This window comes from Poecilia latipinna, unplaced genomic scaffold, assembly GCF_001443285.1.
Source record: "Poecilia latipinna isolate Pla-1442-1.1 unplaced genomic scaffold, P_latipinna-1.0 Scaffold573, whole genome shotgun sequence".
Taxonomy (NCBI): domain Eukaryota; kingdom Metazoa; phylum Chordata; class Actinopteri; order Cyprinodontiformes; family Poeciliidae; genus Poecilia; species Poecilia latipinna.
In genome coordinates this window covers 130,332-152,562 of record NW_015113189.1, presented here as the reverse complement: position 1 = coordinate 152,562, position 22,231 = coordinate 130,332, and the positions used below count along the sequence as shown (strand labels likewise).

Here is a 22,231-nt window from a genome sequence, read left to right as displayed (position 1 = left end):
AAACGCCCCCATCTCAAAGGGCCCACTGTGCTGCCGGCGTTCGCAGCGAGTGTATTCACAGACTGGATGGGATGACAGTGTTTGTCCAAGAACAGTGAAGCTAGTGAGTGAGACAACACAGTCGCTGTTCTTGAGAGCAATATGCTAAGAGAGAGTGTGTGAGGGAGATTGTTTTAGCTTATTTTGAGGGAGCAGGTTGAACAGATAGCATCTGTGTGGATTTAATGCGATAAGTAAAACTCCTCAGATATACAAGTTCTCCGTTTTTGCTGTTTGACAGCAAGTGAAGATTTGCTTCATGGAAGAAAGGAGAAAAAAAACAGCAGGAAAGTGTAGCTCTTCATTAATGATCGGCTGCAAATGACGGACTGATTGCAAGCAGATGTCTGATCAGGTTTAACTAAAAGCACTTCACTCAGAACCGCATCAGTGTTTCTGTTAAACAGATGTGGCTTGTGTGTGTACATCCATATGTACATGTCATATATATGTGCATCGTTCCCACCCGTAAACACTTCCTTGATCTCAGACAAGCAGGATCTTTCATTGCATGAAAGCAGCAATTACCCATCACCCTCAACACTAATTATGTCATTAGTGAGGCCGGTGCAGAGCCGGTTGTGTGTAATGATGTGTTTTGTGTGCGAGTCTGTTTCACATGAAAATAAAGGTCTTTGTGGAAGACTTTGAGGAGAGACTGGGGAAAGGAAATCAACATTTGATGCACTTCCAGTCCTGTTTTCACACCAAAATGGTAAATCAACAATTTCAGTGGAAGAAAAGAGGTGAACGAAGGTACAACTTATGAAAAAGTCTAGATTTTCATTTCTTGAAGCAGTTTTAAAAGTACTATTGTGCAATGGGTTCCCATCCATTTCTGGTTCAGTAACTGCAGATTTTCCTGTGAAACTTGACTAAATTATTTGCAAAAAAAAATTTATTTTGGAGAGCATATATAAAATATGCTGAAATACTCAACATGCTACTAGCTGGCTTTTGCAAACTACCCATTTGAGGCACATCTTTTATTTTCCCTGGTGTTGATTGAGCAGAAATAAGACACAATGTAGATATTAGCTTTTGAGGAAGTGCTAAAATGGCTTCTACTGTGCACATATCTGGTGTTAAAATAAGCAATATTAAGATTTTTAGAGGATCTCTCAAGTATTCACTGATTTCTCGAGGGTCCACAATAGATGCTTCTGCATCTATTGTCTGCTTCTGCAGTTTCCTCTCATGACTCAAAGAAACACCTAGCAAGCCTAATTTGACAGAAGGGTTAGCTTGAGGTTAGAAAATTTAATAAAAGAAACCAACAAGCTCCTTTTAGCTCAACCTGCATAGTCATCAACCACAAATTGAATCTTCTATTTTGCAAGAGAGAAACAAAATTAATCAGTTCATTGCACATTGTCTTCAAACGAGTATAAAACAGTTTTCTGAAGTTGATAGTGATTTGTTTTAGTGGTCCTTGCTGTCAACACTTACATTGCTGATCTGGTCCTGCGTTTTCTTAATTCTCTGCAGCTCTGGCGTGTCGGCGACCACGCTGAAACCTTTGCCCTTATTCTTCTCAAAGTCCTCCTTGTAGTGAACCTGCGCGACAAGATGTCAGAGAGGAGGAAACGATTAAAAATCGGCAAGTGAGGAACATACGTTTGGGGGGAAAAATAGCTCCAAATGGATGCTTGTGAGTCAACAAATACAGAGCAGATTATAATTTATGGATGCTTTGACCTAGATTCTTAGATAGTTGGGATTAGCTTCCACCTCGTAACCACTTGGTTCCTGTGTTTGTAATGGTTTTATTGTGCTAATAAAAGACTTTTATAGATGCATGAAAAATGTTCTCCGGCTGGATTTACTACCGCTTCACACTATTAGAAAACAGCAACAAGTTAAAATGTTACAGCAAAGTGGGACACTTGGCAAAATGTTCAAACTAGCAGCTGTTTACAATGAACAAAGCAAACTATTTAAATTGCTTAGTAGAACAAATATGACGAAATGTTTCTCCAAATTAAAACACAAAATCCTATGATCTTGGGGTTATGTGGGTGGCAGACATTTTTTTTAATCCCAACAGATATTTTTCTAAGATTTCAAGTCCAGGTCTTGTTCTGAAACAAAGCCTTAGTTGCCTTGGACATATTTCAGCTGGTGCGGTTCGCTTTCACACTGCACTTTGTGGAACGAACCAAAACCTTTGAAAAACCTGTTCCCCTCCTCACCTGTGGGGGCGCTGCACCACGAACCACTGCAGGAAACGACAAAAAAACTGAAGAGGAAGACATGAGCACAACTTCCTTCTTCATGAAGAGTAAACAAAAATGGAGTAGATGTCACATTTTAGCGGTTGTAGGATTTCTTTTTGGTCTTCAGTAAAACACGACAATCATTTCTCCAGCATTTGCTTGGTTTGCATTTACCCAGAATGCCCTGTGCTGTCGTCCACTTCCTGCATTTGGAGCAGCGTGTATTAATTTTATTTAACTGAACTGTCCTTGTGTAATTTCCTTAAAATACACACCCCTTAATAAATGTGAGTTATGGTAATAAACCTAATTTGCAGTGGGGTTTGAGTTATTTTAGATAAATTGAAACACTTACATATTTGCTAAACTAACACATTGTTCTGCATTTTGTCTTTGTCCTACATGTATCCATGTTTATGCATACCCTGTTTTTTTGTTTATTCTCTTATGTAAATGGTTATTTTGTAGATAAATACCTTTGTTAGTCTGTAATGTTTGTTTTGTATGCACTAATTGGTGTGTAAAAAAAACAAACAAAAAAAAAACATTCCACATTATTATTATTATAGTTTGTTGTTACAGTAAACATGGGTATGACATTTCTATTATTACACCAGGAAGTCGTGCTGCTAAAACAGCCGCAATTTATGCTTGATATAAAACACAGATAAGTCAGCTGTGTGTGCTTCATGTGTGCAAGCAGAACAAGGTGGGTCCTGCGCGTATCGCTCAGTTTTTCTGTGATGACGTCAACTTCCTGTTTGCTTAGGAGTGCAGGCCTTCCATACAGGACATGTTGGCAACCATATATGGTCAAAACGAGAGGTAGTGAGTGACAAACGGTGTTTGAGTGAGCGTTTCCAACCCCACCCACCCATTTCTGACCCTGAGGGCAGAGGAGGAAATGTCCAGCCCAGGCAAAACTGTTACTCACGAGTTTTCTCTGACTGCCTCAAAATGGAGAGCTCCAGCTGAAGATGAAACAGGAAGGCATTACCAGGTGTTATTTTTGAAGCACCCAGTCTCGGTCTAACCTTCCTGCGAGAGATGGCTGCAGTTTGCAACCAAGAAACAAATACCTACCCCCCCCTCTCAGATGTCTAAATAATGTCTGACACGGCCTAATAGACTGCTGACCGATCCTCCTTTAATCTTTTGACGCCTTGTGATGAGATGACACAACTGTGATTCACACATAATCTGAGCGCGTACATGATTCAGCGTGATACGCCCATGCTTCAGTCAGTCTCCTGTGACGTATGGAACCACGAGAATATAACTGCAGCAGAAATTCAAACCCTGAAAAAGGGACACGTTGGGAATAAAGCGGTCTCGACTCAGTCTCATTTGATTTCCCAAACCCATCTCCTTTGTCTTTTAGGGTCAACACCCCTGCTCGCTCTGCGCCAATCACATTTTTGCTTTCTTTCCCCACCCACGACTTTTCCTCTTTCATTCATTCATTCATTCATTCATATTTTAAAGCTTCAACAGCATCAGAAACTCCTCCTCGAGATCTAAAGCTTTCATTTCATCCTTCCTCCTTCCATTTGCATTCCTGCGGCATTCTCTTTCTTGGGATTTTGCTTTTATCTCCTCCTCTAACCTGCACACCTCTTTTTTTTGCCTCGTTCATCGCTTCTTCGATTCATTCAGACTGCTTTCTTCATTTCTCTCTTTCTTGTGCCCTTTTTCCTTTCAGTTTTCCCCCGCAAAGTCTTGTAATGAGGTGTGACAAACCTCTACCCTGCTGCCATAGCAATAGGGTTCCTCTAGCAACACAGCACCATGAACGGTGGGGATGAGAAGCTGAATACAGTTACTGTTTTCTTCCAGTCCTTTCAACTTTCTTCCAGTGATACAAAGGCAAGTTAAAATATCATATGTAACGAACCTTTTGAATAAAAAAAAAGGGGTGTTAAGAGTTGTTATTCTGGTATTTTCATAGAAGCTCCACACTGGAAGCTTTTCAAAAACAACCTTCACTTTTATTTTTAGAACAAATGTATTTTGACACCTCAGCAGAAAATGAAGTTCCTTCTTTTAAATGTTGGCACTGAAAACATTTCTAAGTATCGGTTTACTGAACACCAAACATTTAGAAACAACAAAAAGAAAGCTTTGCAATCTTCATGCAGTTGAAATCTGATTTTTACATACAATGAATACGAAGATACACACATCTTTTTCTCATTGAATAAAAAAAACTTTTCTAATGTATGTAAAAAAAAAAAAAAAATTCAATGTTTGCAAAAAGAAAAAATTTGGGAAATTTTAACTACACTAAAACAATAAAAGTTTGGTCCGATTTAACTTCAGACAGTGAGGGGGGAAAAAAGTCCGTCTTTTTATTCATTTCATGTAAATATCTGGTTTCAACTGTACATGCTTCCTTTATGATGGGGGATGTCTAGATGTATGGCCCACATGGAAAAACACCATCTGTCCCTCAGTTTCTTAACTAACCCCCCTCCCCATATGACCAACATCCCCACTCCACAGAGCACCCTTCTTTCACACACACACACACACACACACACACACACACACACACACACACACACCCCTCGTCTCATCTGTAGTGTCTGACAATGACATTCGGATTAGACCCACGCTTTGATAAGCCCTGCCCTCCTATCAGCACAACACTCTCTCTTCTCTGCTGCACGCTGAGAAAACACTCCTCCTTCACAGCTTCTCACACATTTTCTCCTGCTTCTCTCCATCTAGATTAATGCAGCAATGCTTCTTAAAGTTGAGCTTTTTTTTTGTCTCTAGAGGAGGCATTTTTAGCCAGTTTGTGCACCTAAGTTCCCACAATCACAAACAAGTTCCTTGAATACCAAAGTTTGACAGTCACCAATAAGAGAAGTGAAACCACAGACAGCCTCAAAGGTTTTTGAGTGTCAAAATAGTTTTGCACCAGATTTAATTGTAAACACTTTAGGTGTGACTGCTGGAGACAGACACCAACCAACTGCAATAAAATCTGGATAATTAAATTAGAAAGATATTCTGGTCTTTATGTTTGCTTTATTCCTCTCTCCTCCAAGTGACAACATGGAGTAAAAATAAAATCTCCATTTTTGTCATACCAGATTTGATTTTAATCATTTGTTTTCTTGATTTATTTTCTGCAAAAATAAACTAGAAATGACAGAAAATGTGGCTTTTATTTTGATCATGCCTTTTGACCAACAATGAAGCATTGACCAACATATTTGATGTGTACGAGTTTGGTGATGACCCTCATCAAAATGTAATGTTTGTTAATTATTGACTATATTTATAACTTTATTTTCTGTATTTTTACTTTGAACCACCTTGATGCTGAATGTGCTGTACAGATAAACTTGATTGATTGATTGATTTTGTGAATTGTATGGTGGAATATCAGGGCAAGGCTACAAGAGTTTATCAGAATGTCTTCAAATTTTAAAATTAAGGGAAAAAAAGTTGTGTTAGTGGAAAAAAAGTGTTAAAAGAGGAAATATTTCCTTATCTGTAACACCTATGATTAAAGTATAACTTGACAAGATGCTCATCATTCTTTTTTTAATTTTTTTTTTGCCATTTCTTGTGTTTGAATTATCATAAAATTACAACTTTATCCTCCTCTGATAGAATGACGTCTTTATAATAAGCCTTATTGACAATACTCCACAGATTACATGGAAAACCTGTGTAAATGAAGCAGCAGATGACATGGAAAATCATCCGAAACGGTGGAAATTTCACACTGGAATTCAAGCACTTTGAATTGTTTCTCTCCACTTTTCCCCTGAAATCTGGGACCTTGATTTTCAAACCAAATTCCAGTCCATCCTTTTTTTCTGGACCCAGGTAAAAATCTTTTGAAGTCTCTGGTTCAAGAGTGACTCAACACACCTTCAGACTCGCTCTTAAATCTAAATCATGTTCACAATTCTTACAAAACGACAGCTATTTTTTGCTGTTTGTGCTTTTTCTACAACATTTTTCTTTCCACTCAATGCAAGTGTGCATAATGAATCTACAAGGAAATAAACCCACTCTTTACTCATTTCCCAATTTACTAAGATTGCTGCTGACTTCATAGACTTTTGAATTATTATATTTTTAGGTACCTCTTTTGATGTCGGAACACACTTTTGCAGAATAAAAACAGATTCTCCGTGGCCCTCTGATGTGCTACTACTAAAGCCGGTTGCTGTTGCCAAGATGGGGGTGTGTTGAGTCTGTAAAAATTTTTATTTTGCAGTATGAAAATAATAATAAATGTGACTCATGACAGGATGAAAGCTTTTGCAGCAGAACACAACCTTTGAACAGGAAGAGCAATGTTTATTACGTCAACCCCTCGTCATGGTTGATTGGAGTAGATAGGATAATTCCAATACGTTTGAGTAAAACACGTTTATTTATTCAGTGGGAATGTATAAAAATAGACCTGATAGAGAATTTTCCCACAAGGCTTTTAGGCAATGCTAATTCGTTGCAAATAGGGCACTGGACTGGAAAATTACATGGAGGGAAAACTGCAGCAGTAAAATCAAAATCCATCTGGTGACGGCATTGCAAAAACACAGAGAGATAGGTCAAATATTACAACTATGACACAGTAAAAGCAGGAATGGGTCAATTACCTCTACTTCATCCAGGTAATTCTCATGAAAATAAGCAAAATTTCCCTGACTGCTGCTGTGTGGATGAGTCTTGATTCAGGGTAAGGCTAAACTACAACAACCAGATAAAAACCAAGGTTTTCTGCCAAGTTATTTAAAAACACTTGATACATAACATTAGCCTAAAATGTTCCATGTTTTAGACTTCGTAGTGTCTAAAAGCTGCAGGATTGTTCAAATATACAGCAATACTGATGATGCTGATTGTACATATTTAAGCTAATTTTAGTTTTTTTAGGATCAATTTGTCCCGTTTATCTTTTAATGTTAAAAGTTTGGTGTTCATCAGAAAAACGCTAAATTCGACACAAAAACAATTCTGACTTGTTAGATTTCCGTTTCTTTTTTCCTGATTTAAATGTTCCAGGTTAAACTAGTGTCAATATCAGTCAAAGATAACCTGAGTACATATAAAACACAGCTTATCGCTGCTCCAGTTTTCTATCAGTGAAGTTTTTTTGTCATCTGTTCAATGCACGATGCGTTGATTGGCGTACTTTAAACTGCCGGGCAGCAACGAGGCTAGAGCGTGGCAAGTAAAGATGATCTAATCTTTCCAAAATGTCTTAATTCATGATTTTGAATTATGAAAGGTTAGCTTTTTACATGGGAGCTGCTGTTTGTATTAGTTGTACACCAATATAGCCATCCTGAGTTCCTTAATTTTGGGAAATCGGCTGATAAATAAGAAATTGATCATATCTACCAAACTTATCTACATCCGGAAAAGTTTAAAAATCAGCCAGTTGCTTCTTGCTCTGTTGGGATAGAGGACTGACTCACCAGGTCACGTTTGCACATGCGCTGTTAATAATCACCCTATTCTTGCCAACTTTGTGACTTTGTCGCGATAGTAGGCGACAAAAAAGACACCGTATCACCAAAATTTGATGAAACACTGCAAGTTGTGGGTTTGTTTAGCTTTTGGTTTAGAAGTTGACCACTTCCAAAATTTGTTAAGGCTCAACACTGAGACTGGGAATGAGAACTATCCAAGACATGTGTGAAAACACCTGCATAACTCAACTCAAACCAACCAGCAACTTGCAAATTCCTAAAAGGAGAGTGATGGGTCATTTGGTAAATAATGAATACTTTGCTTGGCTAAGTTTCAGGTTACCTGGCTCTGCATCTTGGTCTGCTGTTTGAGGCGGAGGTTCTCTGGAGTATCAGCCACACAGGTGAAGTTTGTCTTGGGGTAGTGTCTGTAAAACAAAACATGGAGGACACCAGTGAACATCAATGAAGTTACCAGCTTCCACTCTGACGCACAGCAAGGCTCAAACCTCGCCTGCTAAGAGAAAAAACGGCATAAATCAAGCAGCGTGCAGACTGTGGCCCCAATGTGGAGGCATTTGTTATTCAAGGTGGTCCTGACGTTGAATTAGGAGCGCCTGTAGACAAAAAGCATGTCAGCATTAACAATGGTTTGTCAGTGAGAGCCAAAGAAGCCTGAAAAAGCAGAAATACAAGAAAGAGACTGAGATGGTGGGTGGAAACCTCAAGGTTCCAGAGTTGGGAAACAAGCCATAGCAGGTGTAGGAAAAGCTTTTCAGAAACACAAAGCACAGGAATACACTCTCACACTTGTGGGCACGGTGCTATGGGGATAACAGGAAGACAAACAGCATGCAGCAGACGCAGCAACGAGGTCAAACAGACGGTGTGAATGATGCTGTGGGGCCCTCCCTTCAGTAGAGCATGAAGGAGACTTTTCTTTTTTAACGATTTTAGATGCATCTTCCTTTCATTCAGAGAAAACACTGTCTGAAACACACATGATTTAAGCAGTAGACTAGCTGTGTTTCCATTGACCGTATAATAGAAATATTTTAGGTTTCAAAATAAATTTGCTTAATTGAAACACACCAATTAAGTCACGCCACTAGCCTGAGGTGATTTTTTTTTGTCCACATCAAAATTTTAAAATATATTTCACAAAAATGCAATGGAAACACTTTTTTTTGCGTTGCACGAGTCCCATGATCAACAACAGGATGTTACTACTGGCGGAAACCATGAAGAAAAAGGAAGTAATTGGAGGAGGATGGCACGGCATGTTCTTTAATGACTTATCGCATGAACAAACTTATTCACATGTGAATCTAATTATATTTCTTTTTAATTGAAACAATTGCGAAATTGTGTTTTTTTTTTTTAGATATTAGTGGAATTTAGACAAATTTCTGCGCACATTTGTAATAGAAATGCAGCTACTGACGGCTGTGGGCAGAGGAAAAACTTTAGGACATCTTAAGTTTCTAAGACTTAAATAGAAAGTGGCTTGCATGCATTGCAATTTGCCAGAGTACTTTTTATTTCCACTAAAGCACATCAAGTATGCATTTACAGAAAGAAAAACAATTCCAGTGAGTGTAAAAAACGATTCTGTATGTTCTGTGATCGAGTCACCATTCAGCTTTTATTCTTCACTGGAGACAGACTGCCTGAACTCCCATTGGTAGGCAGTATATGTGAGGCATCAGACAGTGTTGTTCTATAATGGAGGCTTTCAAGTAAATGCAACCCTGGGTCAACAAGTAATGGTGTCTGCCAGCTCATTCAGTCCTAAAGGCAGAAAACCACATGGCGCACGTCTAGTGGGAGACGAAAACCCCCAACAGTGCATCTAGCAGCTTATCTGGACTTCATTTCCCAGACTGCCTCAGGATACTCTGTGTCCCTAAAAATCTTTAGATGCTACAAACTCCTCTGAGTGGCCCACTTTGCCAATATGTTTACAATTTCATTGAAAATATACTCAACTAACTCAATGAGAGTTTTCTCAATGCAACAACCATAGTTGGTGAATTGCTAAAAAATAATTTGGGGAAAAGTTTTACACAGAAGTTAAAAATGAAAATACTTTAAACCCAGACATTTGATCTTTCTCTGCACCCGTCTCTGCTCACTCTGGCCTTTTTAAGGCAACGAGTTTAAATAAAGCAGCTGCTGTCTGTGACATTCAGATGTAGTGGTTTGCAAAGCTAGTAGTTTCATTGTTCAAATATCTAATCATAGAAGCACAGACATTTTCCTACACCGTCACGTCAGTATTTCATGTATGATCGTGTCTTGCAGAAGTATTAATGTCATTTTGCAACTGCAATTTAGATTTTTTGTGATACCAACACAAAACAGTAAATAGCTATGAATTTGTTTTTATAATTATTTTATCCTCCACAAAAATGAAATCTACAGGGTGACCTTGTATTCAACGTCCTTGAGTCAACCTACCTATTATTGAAATTAAAGTTTAGTCTTTTAGGACATGCCTCTAACAACTTTGTACATTTAGGGAGCATTTATCTGTTTTTCAGTGGAGAGCGTCAACAAACATCAAATTTCAAGTTTTGCTGCAAATTCTCAGTTGAATTTAGATCTGAACTTTGACTAGACAATTGTAGTGCATTAATATGCTTTGATCTAAACTAGGAGTGACCCACTCCAGTTTTCCCAGAGTGAGTGTCCTGCATGGTTTGGATATATCTCTGAACCAACACAGATTCATTAATACTGAATTGCCTCCCTGGTTTTCTGAAGTTTTGCAGGTGTCCCCTAATTAACCAATCATTTGATCATTTGATTGGTTCATTCTGGGAACCAAGTAAAACATGAAGAAGAGTTTTCACAAAGCTCGAGTTGAGCAACACCGTTCCACTGTACGTTTACAGAAGCAGTTCAATCATTCTTTCAGGAACCATGCAGTTTTTATAATTTTTAAAAAAACGCATTCTCGCCCACCCCAGTTTGGTTTAATCAAACCAAAATTCACTTGTCTAGAAAGTCCGGTTTGTTTGGGAAGGAGTGAAAGCGCATCAGCACTCCGATGGGGACCAACAAAGCCAACTCTGGTCTCGGTTCGGTTGAAGTGAACACCGGTGCGGCTCAAACGTATATGTGAACACCGTTCCAAAAGCAATAAGCAGGTCAGTCTTTTGTATCGTTTGTAAAGGAAGATTTAATTGTAATGTTTGTCGTTGACATCCAGGAAGAATAGTCTCTACTGTGGCAAAGATAAATGGGGATTCTTAAACAAATTCTGAGTAAATACAAACAAAACAAATGTGTGAATCTAGGGCTAGCAGGAGAAATGTCTTTGTCTTTTTACCAAAGACAATAGAGAAATCTTTCACCCGCTGAAATCCGACAGTACTCCATGTTTATTCACATTTAGCTTAGAAGGAAGTTGCGCTCTTGTCGTCTTTGAAGATTTTTGTGTTGTTTTCTTCAGTGGTTCTTAGTTTTTCCAATTGGTTTGGATCCTTTGACACGTTTGACAAATGCAGAAGTGAACCGCACCAGCTAAAAATGCTGCCATTCTGGTACCCACTCAAACCGATTCTACTGTACTAGCAGGTGTGAAAACACCCAAACAAATGTTTCTTGGTGGCAGCAAGAGACAAAATCCTCTGGATTATAAAGGTTGGTGACCCGTTTGACAAGGACAGTTGTGTCATGGCTTATTTTCTCTGAAGCTGGGTGATTTATGGTGAAAGGCTGCTTTTCATAAAGCATCTCAGTCCCTAAAAATCCCCTTCTTGTCAGAGGTAGTGGGTGTGTAGCTGAGCTCATAATCAACATCAGTGTTTCTCCCACTTTTGATCTGTCTTTGGAGCCTCCCGTTGCACATAGGGGCCAGTAAATACCTTACATTTGCAACATGCTTGGATATTAGAGTCATACCATCAGATCTTGTAGCATTTGTCAGTGTGAACACTCATTTTTTTTGTGTTTTCACAGCCGGTTAACGGCACAACCAAGTCACAAGACCACTCATCTACCTGTCAGGCAGTACACTGGGTTAATAAGCCGCACACAGGAAACTGGTGCGAGCACAAAGAAGAGTGATAAAAACAGAGGGGATGTGAGGATGGGGGAGGAGAAGGGGCTCATGCATGTGTAATCACAAACACAAGCGGCCTACTGTGCCGGAGGAGAGGCCTGTTTTCAGGGAGGAAACAGGAGATGATGCGGTCAGCTCGCCTCAGACCTGGAAAGGTTGTTACATGTCACTCAGCTGCAACATCTCATAATATTCAACTGGGTGGAAGAATGACGCAACATGGCAGGAAATGTAGAACTGGCTTTATCAGAGACAAAGCTGCTACAAATTACAGGCAGGGCTGAGTGTTTTATGAACCTGAAGAGTACACGTCATAATTCATGAACTGGACATTCTCAGTCTAGTCTATTGAAATGAAAAGCAGCCACCAACAAACACTTGAGAGTTGCAAAGTATGAGGAGCTGTTTATTAATAATTGACCACGAGTGCTGTAATGATGAGAACACAAACCAAAAGCAATAAATCAACACATAAAACCAAAGTATGACAAACGATTAATCGATTACTATAATTACTGTCTAACAATTTAGTACTCAATCATTAACTGAAGTAAAAAAACGAATTAACATATCAAGAGCAGGAGCTGTACAAAAAAAATAACACACATTTTGCATTTAAGATAAAAACACTATCTGTAAATATGTTCTACCCAAAACTCCTCTAATGTCGTCACTCAGTTCAGATTTACTAAGGAAATGCTAAGTTATTGTTTTTTAGGCAATCAAAATTTTATTTACCCATTTAAAAAGGAAGGTGGTTAAAAGAAAAAAAAAATCTTTTTTCATCCAATTAATCATCAGAATAATTGATAGATGAATCAGTTACTAAAACAATCATTAGTTGAGGCTCTAAACTAAACTGATGCTCAGCTTAATAGAGACTTTCAGTCATTAAGGTAATTTACAACCATCAGAGACCAAAGACCATCAGAGTTTTTCAATCAGCTCATCGCCTTTCTCAGTCTCCCACAAGCCGCGGCGACTGCATTATCTACCGAGGGGAGAGACTCTCAGGGAAGAGGGTGGGAATCCAGAAAAAACAAACAGCGCCTATATGAATTACCAAGGTCAAACATAATGGAGTAATGATAAAGTAGTTATCCCATAGGTGGACGGGAACAGAACGTAGCCTGCATTCCTTTCCTGGAGCTGCAGCCTCTTCAACTGATGATGTTTACTCTCACAAGGCTTACATTAAACAAACAGAGGGAGGCATAATAAGCACACTCTGAAGGGCCATGCAGAGAGAGACCAGGGGAAGGAAGGAGGAAAAGCAAAACGAGACGATTTCTTTTACTTTTGGAGAAGTGTAGAGTAGTTGACACCTGCTGGAAGTTTACACCTTAATGTAAATATCCTTAAATTTTAAATGTCTGATTAGGTCATTATGGGTACGGCACTGGAACTGACATATTTATGGAAAATAACTTATTAAAATATGCCAGCATAGCTTAGAAAACCTGAGTTATGACTGAATTTTGTTTACCCAATTCAGTTTTATGATGTGTGGATTGCATGTAAGCTCAGGATATGTGTATGCTAGAACAGTAACAGTTTCCAACTGGAGTAATCTCAAGCGTACACCAGTTGTGACTGGGTAAAATGCAAATGAAGACAAAATTAGCTCCTGGGGAAACCACAGAGTTCATCTACCTTGGAAACAACTCTGGAAATTCATGGAATGAGATTTTGTTTGTTGGTTTGTTTAACTCTTTTTTTTTTTTCCTTCAACAGTATTGTTGGTGTGTCTAAAAGTATGTGCTATGAAAATAGCACTTCCTGTTGTGAAAGTGCAGAGCAAACTGAAGAACAGCTAGATGTGATTCTCCAGGCAAATGGTTTACAACCACAACTCTTAACGCGATTGCATTCAGACGCTACATAAGTGCTACTCTGCAATCAAAAGAATGCATTTTTAAAAATGGAAGTTTCTGCATTTCTAAAACTCTTCAGTCATCCGATAAAACACTCTTCCATTTTTATGTTTCCTTTTAAGACTTACAGGCAGTTCTTCTGAAAGCTGACATCTTAGGAAATATGACTCACTAATAAAATTACTAAGACACAGAAGTAAGTTACTCAAGAAACTTGAAGTTTGAGTTTTACCCCGAGTTAAAAAGCTTAATTAGTTTCTTATCAGGTTCTTAAGATTTAAAAACCAGTCATCCCATTGTGTTGCATCGACGTATCAAATTGAGCCTAAAACAGCATCTTCACGCCACACTCCTTAAACCTTTCCATATTTTGTTACAACTGCAAACTTTCATATATATAAACAGAATAATTACTAAACTGAAGAAAATGATACAGTTTTAAAATGTTTTGCACATAAGAATCAGAAAATTGTGCAGAATGGATGGAGACAATCTGTAGTCATCAGATTTAAACCGTTTTGTTGCAGCTCTGACTGCATGTTTACGGTCGTTGGCCTTTTTTTGGAAAGTTAAACATTAACCCTCGTTTGAATTCTTGTTTTTATCAGTGACCTCCCTGCTTTTAGTGCCATCAATCATCTGCTATGACCAGCTTCAATGCCCTTGAGGAGAATGCCATCCCCAAAGCACAATGCTGCCATCACCATGCTTAAAGATTCATATGCAATCTTAAATGGGTTTTTCTTTTATGGTTTCTTCTTAGCAGCAATTCTCTTCCATTAAAGCTAGATTGTCTACAGCTCCTCCAGAGACACCAAGGGCCTCTTGGCTGCTTCCCTGAACAATGATCTCCTCGACCTGCCTGTTGCTTAAGGAGGGACGCCATGTTTTTGTAAACTAATCCTTTTTTAGTGGAATTAAGACAATTATTTGAAAACAAAATGCCTTATTTTCTTTTTATTTCATAATCATTTACTAGTTTGTGCCATCACAGATCACAGAAAATCATATTAAAACAACCATTAATTGTTTAAGTTATATTTATTTGATTATTGAAATAATTGTCAGCTAATTTACTGATCGATTAATGATTAACTGGAGTACACAGACTCAAAAAAAGGCGAAACTCTGAGCAGTAATTAAGCCAAAACTGTTTAAAAATATATACATTCTGCATTAAGATGAAAAACTCATTTTTCTGTAAATATGTTCTACCCGTAACTCATTAAGTACACTCTTCAAATTCTGGAAAAAAAAATCTATTAACCTTTTGTTATTCAATTTGCTAATCCAGAAAGTAAACAAATTAGTTCCACACTACATTAACGTTAAGTCAAGCAGAAAGGATTGGGCATTTTTCATGTTGATATAAGTATTTTTTTTAGCTGCACATTTATCCTTTGCTGCAAATGACCAAGGGTTCACTAAAGGAATGTTGTTTTTGCATTTTAGGCAATACAATGCTTATATTCTTATTTAAAGAAAAAATTATTATTTTTTTGCATTTGTTATGCATTTATTATGCATTTTTGATATATAAAATAAAATTAAGTGTTCTAATGAAAAATCAGAAGAATGTGCAAGTTAATTTATCCAATTAATCACTAGAATAACTCGATTTATCACCAGAATGATTCGTTAGATGCAGCCGTAGAAAATATGTTAAGCTTTTATGTTGTGACATGACAAAATATGAAAGAAAAAAAAAATCAGTGGGTATCAACAGCTGTCACATGTTCACATGTCAAGATGTCGAACTTGCAGCTAATCTTTGGCCTTGCACAAGAAGGGGAAAAAAAAAAGCCTCAAACCTAATGTTTATCTCTGAAATTATTCACGACAGGGAAGAAGTCGCACATCCTATCACCAAAACACGAATGTCTAACTGGGATCAAGCCGACAGCTCCTTTATACATTTCTCACTCAATAAAATGGCAGCTCAGCAAATGAGCTTGTCAGGACACGAAGCAACGCCTCTTTCCCTCGCTCCCTCTCTGAACGTGCACACACTCTCCCGCTCTCACACACGGGCTTAAGAGGAGGAGGAGGAAGTTATTATGCGTAACATGAGAGGGGAGGGGATTCCATGGATTCCTGTTGGGAACTTCAGCATGTACTGAAGCATGAGGGAACATGCTAGTTTCTCAAGTCCACCTCTGTCACTGTAGAGGAACTTGAGGAATTTCCTTTGTTGATACCCTTCTTCCCCATTGAGAAGGGGGAGGGAGGGAAGCACTTTCCCACACAGGCCTTCACTTTGAGGGGGGGAGCTGGAATAGATGCAGATAAATAGGAGGAAGAGAGGGGCCGTAGTTGGGTTGCACCACTCACACAAACATTTAGTCCAATTTCAGAGCTACGCACAAATTAAATGGAGACTTCAGGCTGAAGCCCTTGAATGTAAAGCGTGTGACATTCCCTGAGACGTCCACAGAAAGATGATTTAGCTAGAAAACTTACGCATTGCAGTATGGTCTCTTCTCGAAGCCTTTGTAATTCTTCATGTTTAAAGTCATTTTGCAGATCTCGCAGCTGAAGCATCCTTTATGCCAGTACTGTAAGAAAGACACAAGACAACANTGCAATGGAAACACTTTTTTTTGCGTTGCACGAGTCCCATGATCAACAACAGGATGTTACTACTGGCGGAAACCATGAAGAAAAAGGAAGTAATTGGAGGAGGATGGCACGGCATGTTCTTTAATGACTTATCGCATGAACAAACTTATTCACATGTGAATCTAATTATATTTCTTTTTAATTGAAACAATTGCGAAATTGTGTTTTTTTTTTTTAGATATTAGTGGAATTTAGACAAATTTCTGCGCACATTTGTAATAGAAATGCAGCTACTGACGGCTGTGGGCAGAGGAAAAACTTTAGGACATCTTAAGTTTCTAAGACTTAAATAGAAAGTGGCTTGCATGCATTGCAATTTGCCAGAGTACTTTTTATTTCCACTAAAGCACATCAAGTATGCATTTACAGAAAGAAAAACAATTCCAGTGAGTGTAAAAAACGATTCTGTATGTTCTGTGATCGAGTCACCATTCAGCTTTTATTCTTCACTGGAGACAGACTGCCTGAACTCCCATTGGTAGGCAGTATATGTGAGGCATCAGACAGTGTTGTTCTATAATGGAGGCTTTCAAGTAAATGCAACCCTGGGTCAACAAGTAATGGTGTCTGCCAGCTCATTCAGTCCTAAAGGCAGAAAACCACATGGCGCACGTCTAGTGGGAGACGAAAACCCCCAACAGTGCATCTAGCAGCTTATCTGGACTTCATTTCCCAGACTGCCTCAGGATACTCTGTGTCCCTAAAAATCTTTAGATGCTACAAACTCCTCTGAGTGGCCCACTTTGCCAATATGTTTACAATTTCATTGAAAATATACTCAACTAACTCAATGAGAGTTTTCTCAATGCAACAACCATAGTTGGTGAATTGCTAAAAAATAATTTGGGGAAAAGTTTTACACAGAAGTTAAAAATGAAAATACTTTAAACCCAGACATTTGATCTTTCTCTGCACCCGTCTCTGCTCACTCTGGCCTTTTTAAGGCAACGAGTTTAAATAAAGCAGCTGCTGTCTGTGACATTCAGATGTAGTGGTTTGCAAAGCTAGTAGTTTCATTGTTCAAATATCTAATCATAGAAGCACAGACATTTTCCTACACCGTCACGTCAGTATTTCATGTATGATCGTGTCTTGCAGAAGTATTAATGTCATTTTGCAACTGCAATTTAGATTTTTTGTGATACCAACACAAAACAGTAAATAGCTATGAATTTGTTTTTATAATTATTTTATCCTCCACAAAAATGAAATCTACAGGGTGACCTTGTATTCAACGTCCTTGAGTCAACCTACCTATTATTGAAATTAAAGTTTAGTCTTTTAGGACATGCCTCTAACAACTTTGTACATTTAGGGAGCATTTATCTGTTTTTCAGTGGAGAGCGTCAACAAACATCAAATTTCAAGTTTTGCTGCAAATTCTCAGTTGAATTTAGATCTGAACTTTGACTAGACAATTGTAGTGCATTAATATGCTTTGATCTAAACTAGGAGTGACCCACTCCAGTTTTCCCAGAGTGAGTGTCCTGCATGGTTTGGATATATCTCTGAACCAACACAGATTCATTAATACTGAATTGCCTCCCTGGTTTTCTGAAGTTTTGCAGGTGTCCCCTAATTAACCAATCATTTGATCATTTGATTGGTTCATTCTGGGAACCAAGTAAAACATGAAGAAGAGTTTTCACAAAGCTCGAGTTGAGCAACACCGTTCCACTGTACGTTTACAGAAGCAGTTCAATCATTCTTTCAGGAACCATGCAGTTTTTATAATTTTTAAAAAAACGCATTCTCGCCCACCCCAGTTTGGTTTAATCAAACCAAAATTCACTTGTCTAGAAAGTCCGGTTTGTTTGGGAAGGAGTGAAAGCGCATCAGCACTCCGATGGGGACCAACAAAGCCAACTCTGGTCTCGGTTCGGTTGAAGTGAACACCGGTGCGGCTCAAACGTATATGTGAACACCGTTCCAAAAGCAATAAGCAGGTCAGTCTTTTGTATCGTTTGTAAAGGAAGATTTAATTGTAATGTTTGTCGTTGACATCCAGGAAGAATAGTCTCTACTGTGGCAAAGATAAATGGGGATTCTTAAACAAATTCTGAGTAAATACAAACAAAACAAATGTGTGAATCTAGGGCTAGCAGGAGAAATGTCTTTGTCTTTTTACCAAAGACAATAGAGAAATCTTTCACCCGCTGAAATCCGACAGTACTCCATGTTTATTCACATTTAGCTTAGAAGGAAGTTGCGCTCTTGTCGTCTTTGAAGATTTTTGTGTTGTTTTCTTCAGTGGTTCTTAGTTTTTCCAATTGGTTTGGATCCTTTGACACGTTTGACAAATGCAGAAGTGAACCGCACCAGCTAAAAATGCTGCCATTCTGGTACCCACTCAAACCGATTCTACTGTACTAGCAGGTGTGAAAACACCCAAACAAATGTTTCTTGGTGGCAGCAAGAGACAAAATCCTCTGGATTATAAAGGTTGGTGACCCGTTTGACAAGGACAGTTGTGTCATGGCTTATTTTCTCTGAAGCTGGGTGATTTATGGTGAAAGGCTGCTTTTCATAAAGCATCTCAGTCCCTAAAAATCCCCTTCTTGTCAGAGGTAGTGGGTGTGTAGCTGAGCTCATAATCAACATCAGTGTTTCTCCCACTTTTGATCTGTCTTTGGAGCCTCCCGTTGCACATAGGGGCCAGTAAATACCTTACATTTGCAACATGCTTGGATATTAGAGTCATACCATCAGATCTTGTAGCATTTGTCAGTGTGAACACTCATTTTTTTTGTGTTTTCACAGCCGGTTAACGGCACAACCAAGTCACAAGACCACTCATCTACCTGTCAGGCAGTACACTGGGTTAATAAGCCGCACACAGGAAACTGGTGCGAGCACAAAGAAGAGTGATAAAAACAGAGGGGATGTGAGGATGGGGGAGGAGAAGGGGCTCATGCATGTGTAATCACAAACACAAGCGGCCTACTGTGCCGGAGGAGAGGCCTGTTTTCAGGGAGGAAACAGGAGATGATGCGGTCAGCTCGCCTCAGACCTGGAAAGGTTGTTACATGTCACTCAGCTGCAACATCTCATAATATTCAACTGGGTGGAAGAATGACGCAACATGGCAGGAAATGTAGAACTGGCTTTATCAGAGACAAAGCTGCTACAAATTACAGGCAGGGCTGAGTGTTTTATGAACCTGAAGAGTACACGTCATAATTCATGAACTGGACATTCTCAGTCTAGTCTATTGAAATGAAAAGCAGCCACCAACAAACACTTGAGAGTTGCAAAGTATGAGGAGCTGTTTATTAATAATTGACCACGAGTGCTGTAATGATGAGAACACAAACCAAAAGCAATAAATCAACACATAAAACCAAAGTATGACAAACGATTAATCGATTACTATAATTACTGTCTAACAATTTAGTACTCAATCATTAACTGAAGTAAAAAAACGAATTAACATATCAAGAGCAGGAGCTGTACAAAAAAAATAACACACATTTTGCATTTAAGATAAAAACACTATCTGTAAATATGTTCTACCCAAAACTCCTCTAATGTCGTCACTCAGTTCAGATTTACTAAGGAAATGCTAAGTTATTGTTTTTTAGGCAATCAAAATTTTATTTACCCATTTAAAAAGGAAGGTGGTTAAAAGAAAAAAAAAATCTTTTTTCATCCAATTAATCATCAGAATAATTGATAGATGAATCAGTTACTAAAACAATCATTAGTTGAGGCTCTAAACTAAACTGATGCTCAGCTTAATAGAGACTTTCAGTCATTAAGGTAATTTACAACCATCAGAGACCAAAGACCATCAGAGTTTTTCAATCAGCTCATCGCCTTTCTCAGTCTCCCACAAGCCGCGGCGACTGCATTATCTACCGAGGGGAGAGACTCTCAGGGAAGAGGGTGGGAATCCAGAAAAAACAAACAGCGCCTATATGAATTACCAAGGTCAAACATAATGGAGTAATGATAAAGTAGTTATCCCATAGGTGGACGGGAACAGAACGTAGCCTGCATTCCTTTCCTGGAGCTGCAGCCTCTTCAACTGATGATGTTTACTCTCACAAGGCTTACATTAAACAAACAGAGGGAGGCATAATAAGCACACTCTGAAGGGCCATGCAGAGAGAGACCAGGGGAAGGAAGGAGGAAAAGCAAAACGAGACGATTTCTTTTACTTTTGGAGAAGTGTAGAGTAGTTGACACCTGCTGGAAGTTTACACCTTAATGTAAATATCCTTAAATTTTAAATGTCTGATTAGGTCATTATGGGTACGGCACTGGAACTGACATATTTATGGAAAATAACTTATTAAAATATGCCAGCATAGCTTAGAAAACCTGAGTTATGACTGAATTTTGTTTACCCAATTCAGTTTTATGATGTGTGGATTGCATGTAAGCTCAGGATATGTGTATGCTAGAACAGTAACAGTTTCCAACTGGAGTAATCTCAAGCGTACACCAGTTGTGACTGGGTAAAATGCAAATGAAGACAAAATTAGCTCCTGGGGAAACCACAGAGTTCATCTACCTTGGAAACAACTCTGGAAATTCATGGAATGAGATTTTGTTTGTTGGTTTGTTTAACTCTTTTTTTTTTCCTTCAACAGTATTGTTGGTGTGTCTAAAAGTATGTGCTATGAAAATAGCACTTCCTGTTGTGAAAGTGCAGAGCAAACTGAAGAACAGCTAGATGTGATTCTCCAGGCAAATGGTTTACAACCACAACTCTTAACGCGATTGCATTCAGACGCTACATAAGTGCTACTCTGCAATCAAAAGAATGCATTTTTAAAAATGGAAGTTTCTGCATTTCTAAAACTCTTCAGTCATCCGATAAAACACTCTTCCATTTTTATGTTTCCTTTTAAGACTTACAGGCAGTTCTTCTGAAAGCTGACATCTTAGGAAATATGACTCACTAATAAAATTACTAAGACACAGAAGTAAGTTACTCAAGAAACTTGAAGTTTGAGTTTTACCCCGAGTTAAAAAGCTTAATTAGTTTCTTATCAGGTTCTTAAGATTTAAAAACCAGTCATCCCATTGTGTTGCATCGACGTATCAAATTGAGCCTAAAACAGCATCTTCACGCCACACTCCTTAAACCTTTCCATATTTTGTTACAACTGCAAACTTTCATATATATAAACAGAATAATTACTAAACTGAAGAAAATGATACAGTTTTAAAATGTTTTGCACATAAGAATCAGAAAATTGTGCAGAATGGATGGAGACAATCTGTAGTCATCAGATTTAAACCGTTTTGTTGCAGCTCTGACTGCATGTTTACGGTCGTTGGCCTTTTTTTGGAAAGTTAAACATTAACCCTCGTTTGAATTCTTGTTTTTATCAGTGACCTCCCTGCTTTTAGTGCCATCAATCATCTGCTATGACCAGCTTCAATGCCCTTGAGGAGAATGCCATCCCCAAAGCACAATGCTGCCATCACCATGCTTAAAGATTCATATGCAATCTTAAATGGGTTTTTCTTTTATGGTTTCTTCTTAGCAGCAATTCTCTTCCATTAAAGCTAGATTGTCTACAGCTCCTCCAGAGACACCAAGGGCCTCTTGGCTGCTTCCCTGAACAATGATCTCCTCGACCTGCCTGTTGCTTAAGGAGGGACGCCATGTTTTTGTAAACTAATCCTTTTTTAGTGGAATTAAGACAATTATTTGAAAACAAAATGCCTTATTTTCTTTTTATTTCATAATCATTTACTAGTTTGTGCCATCACAGATCACAGAAAATCATATTAAAACAACCATTAATTGTTTAAGTTATATTTATTTGATTATTGAAATAATTGTCAGCTAATTTACTGATCGATTAATGATTAACTGGAGTACACAGACTCAAAAAAAGGCGAAACTCTGAGCAGTAATTAAGCCAAAACTGTTTAAAAATATATACATTCTGCATTAAGATGAAAAACTCATTTTTCTGTAAATATGTTCTACCCGTAACTCATTAAGTACACTCT

At 38.3% G+C, this 22,231-nt stretch overlaps 1 protein-coding gene across 1 annotated transcript in view; it reads right to left on the bottom strand.

Moving 5' to 3' along the window:
• Positions 1–22,231, bottom strand: part of lasp1 (LIM and SH3 protein 1) — a 41,572-nt gene that overhangs the window by 5,488 nt on the left and 13,853 nt on the right. Inside the window, exons 3-4 of the mRNA XM_015041913.1 lie at positions 8,040–8,124; positions 1,489–1,596 (exon numbers count right to left, since the gene is read on the bottom strand). Of these exons, the coding sequence (XP_014897399.1) occupies positions 1,489–1,596; positions 8,040–8,124 (193 nt within the window). The remainder of the gene's footprint in view (positions 1–1,488; positions 1,597–8,039; positions 8,125–22,231) is intronic.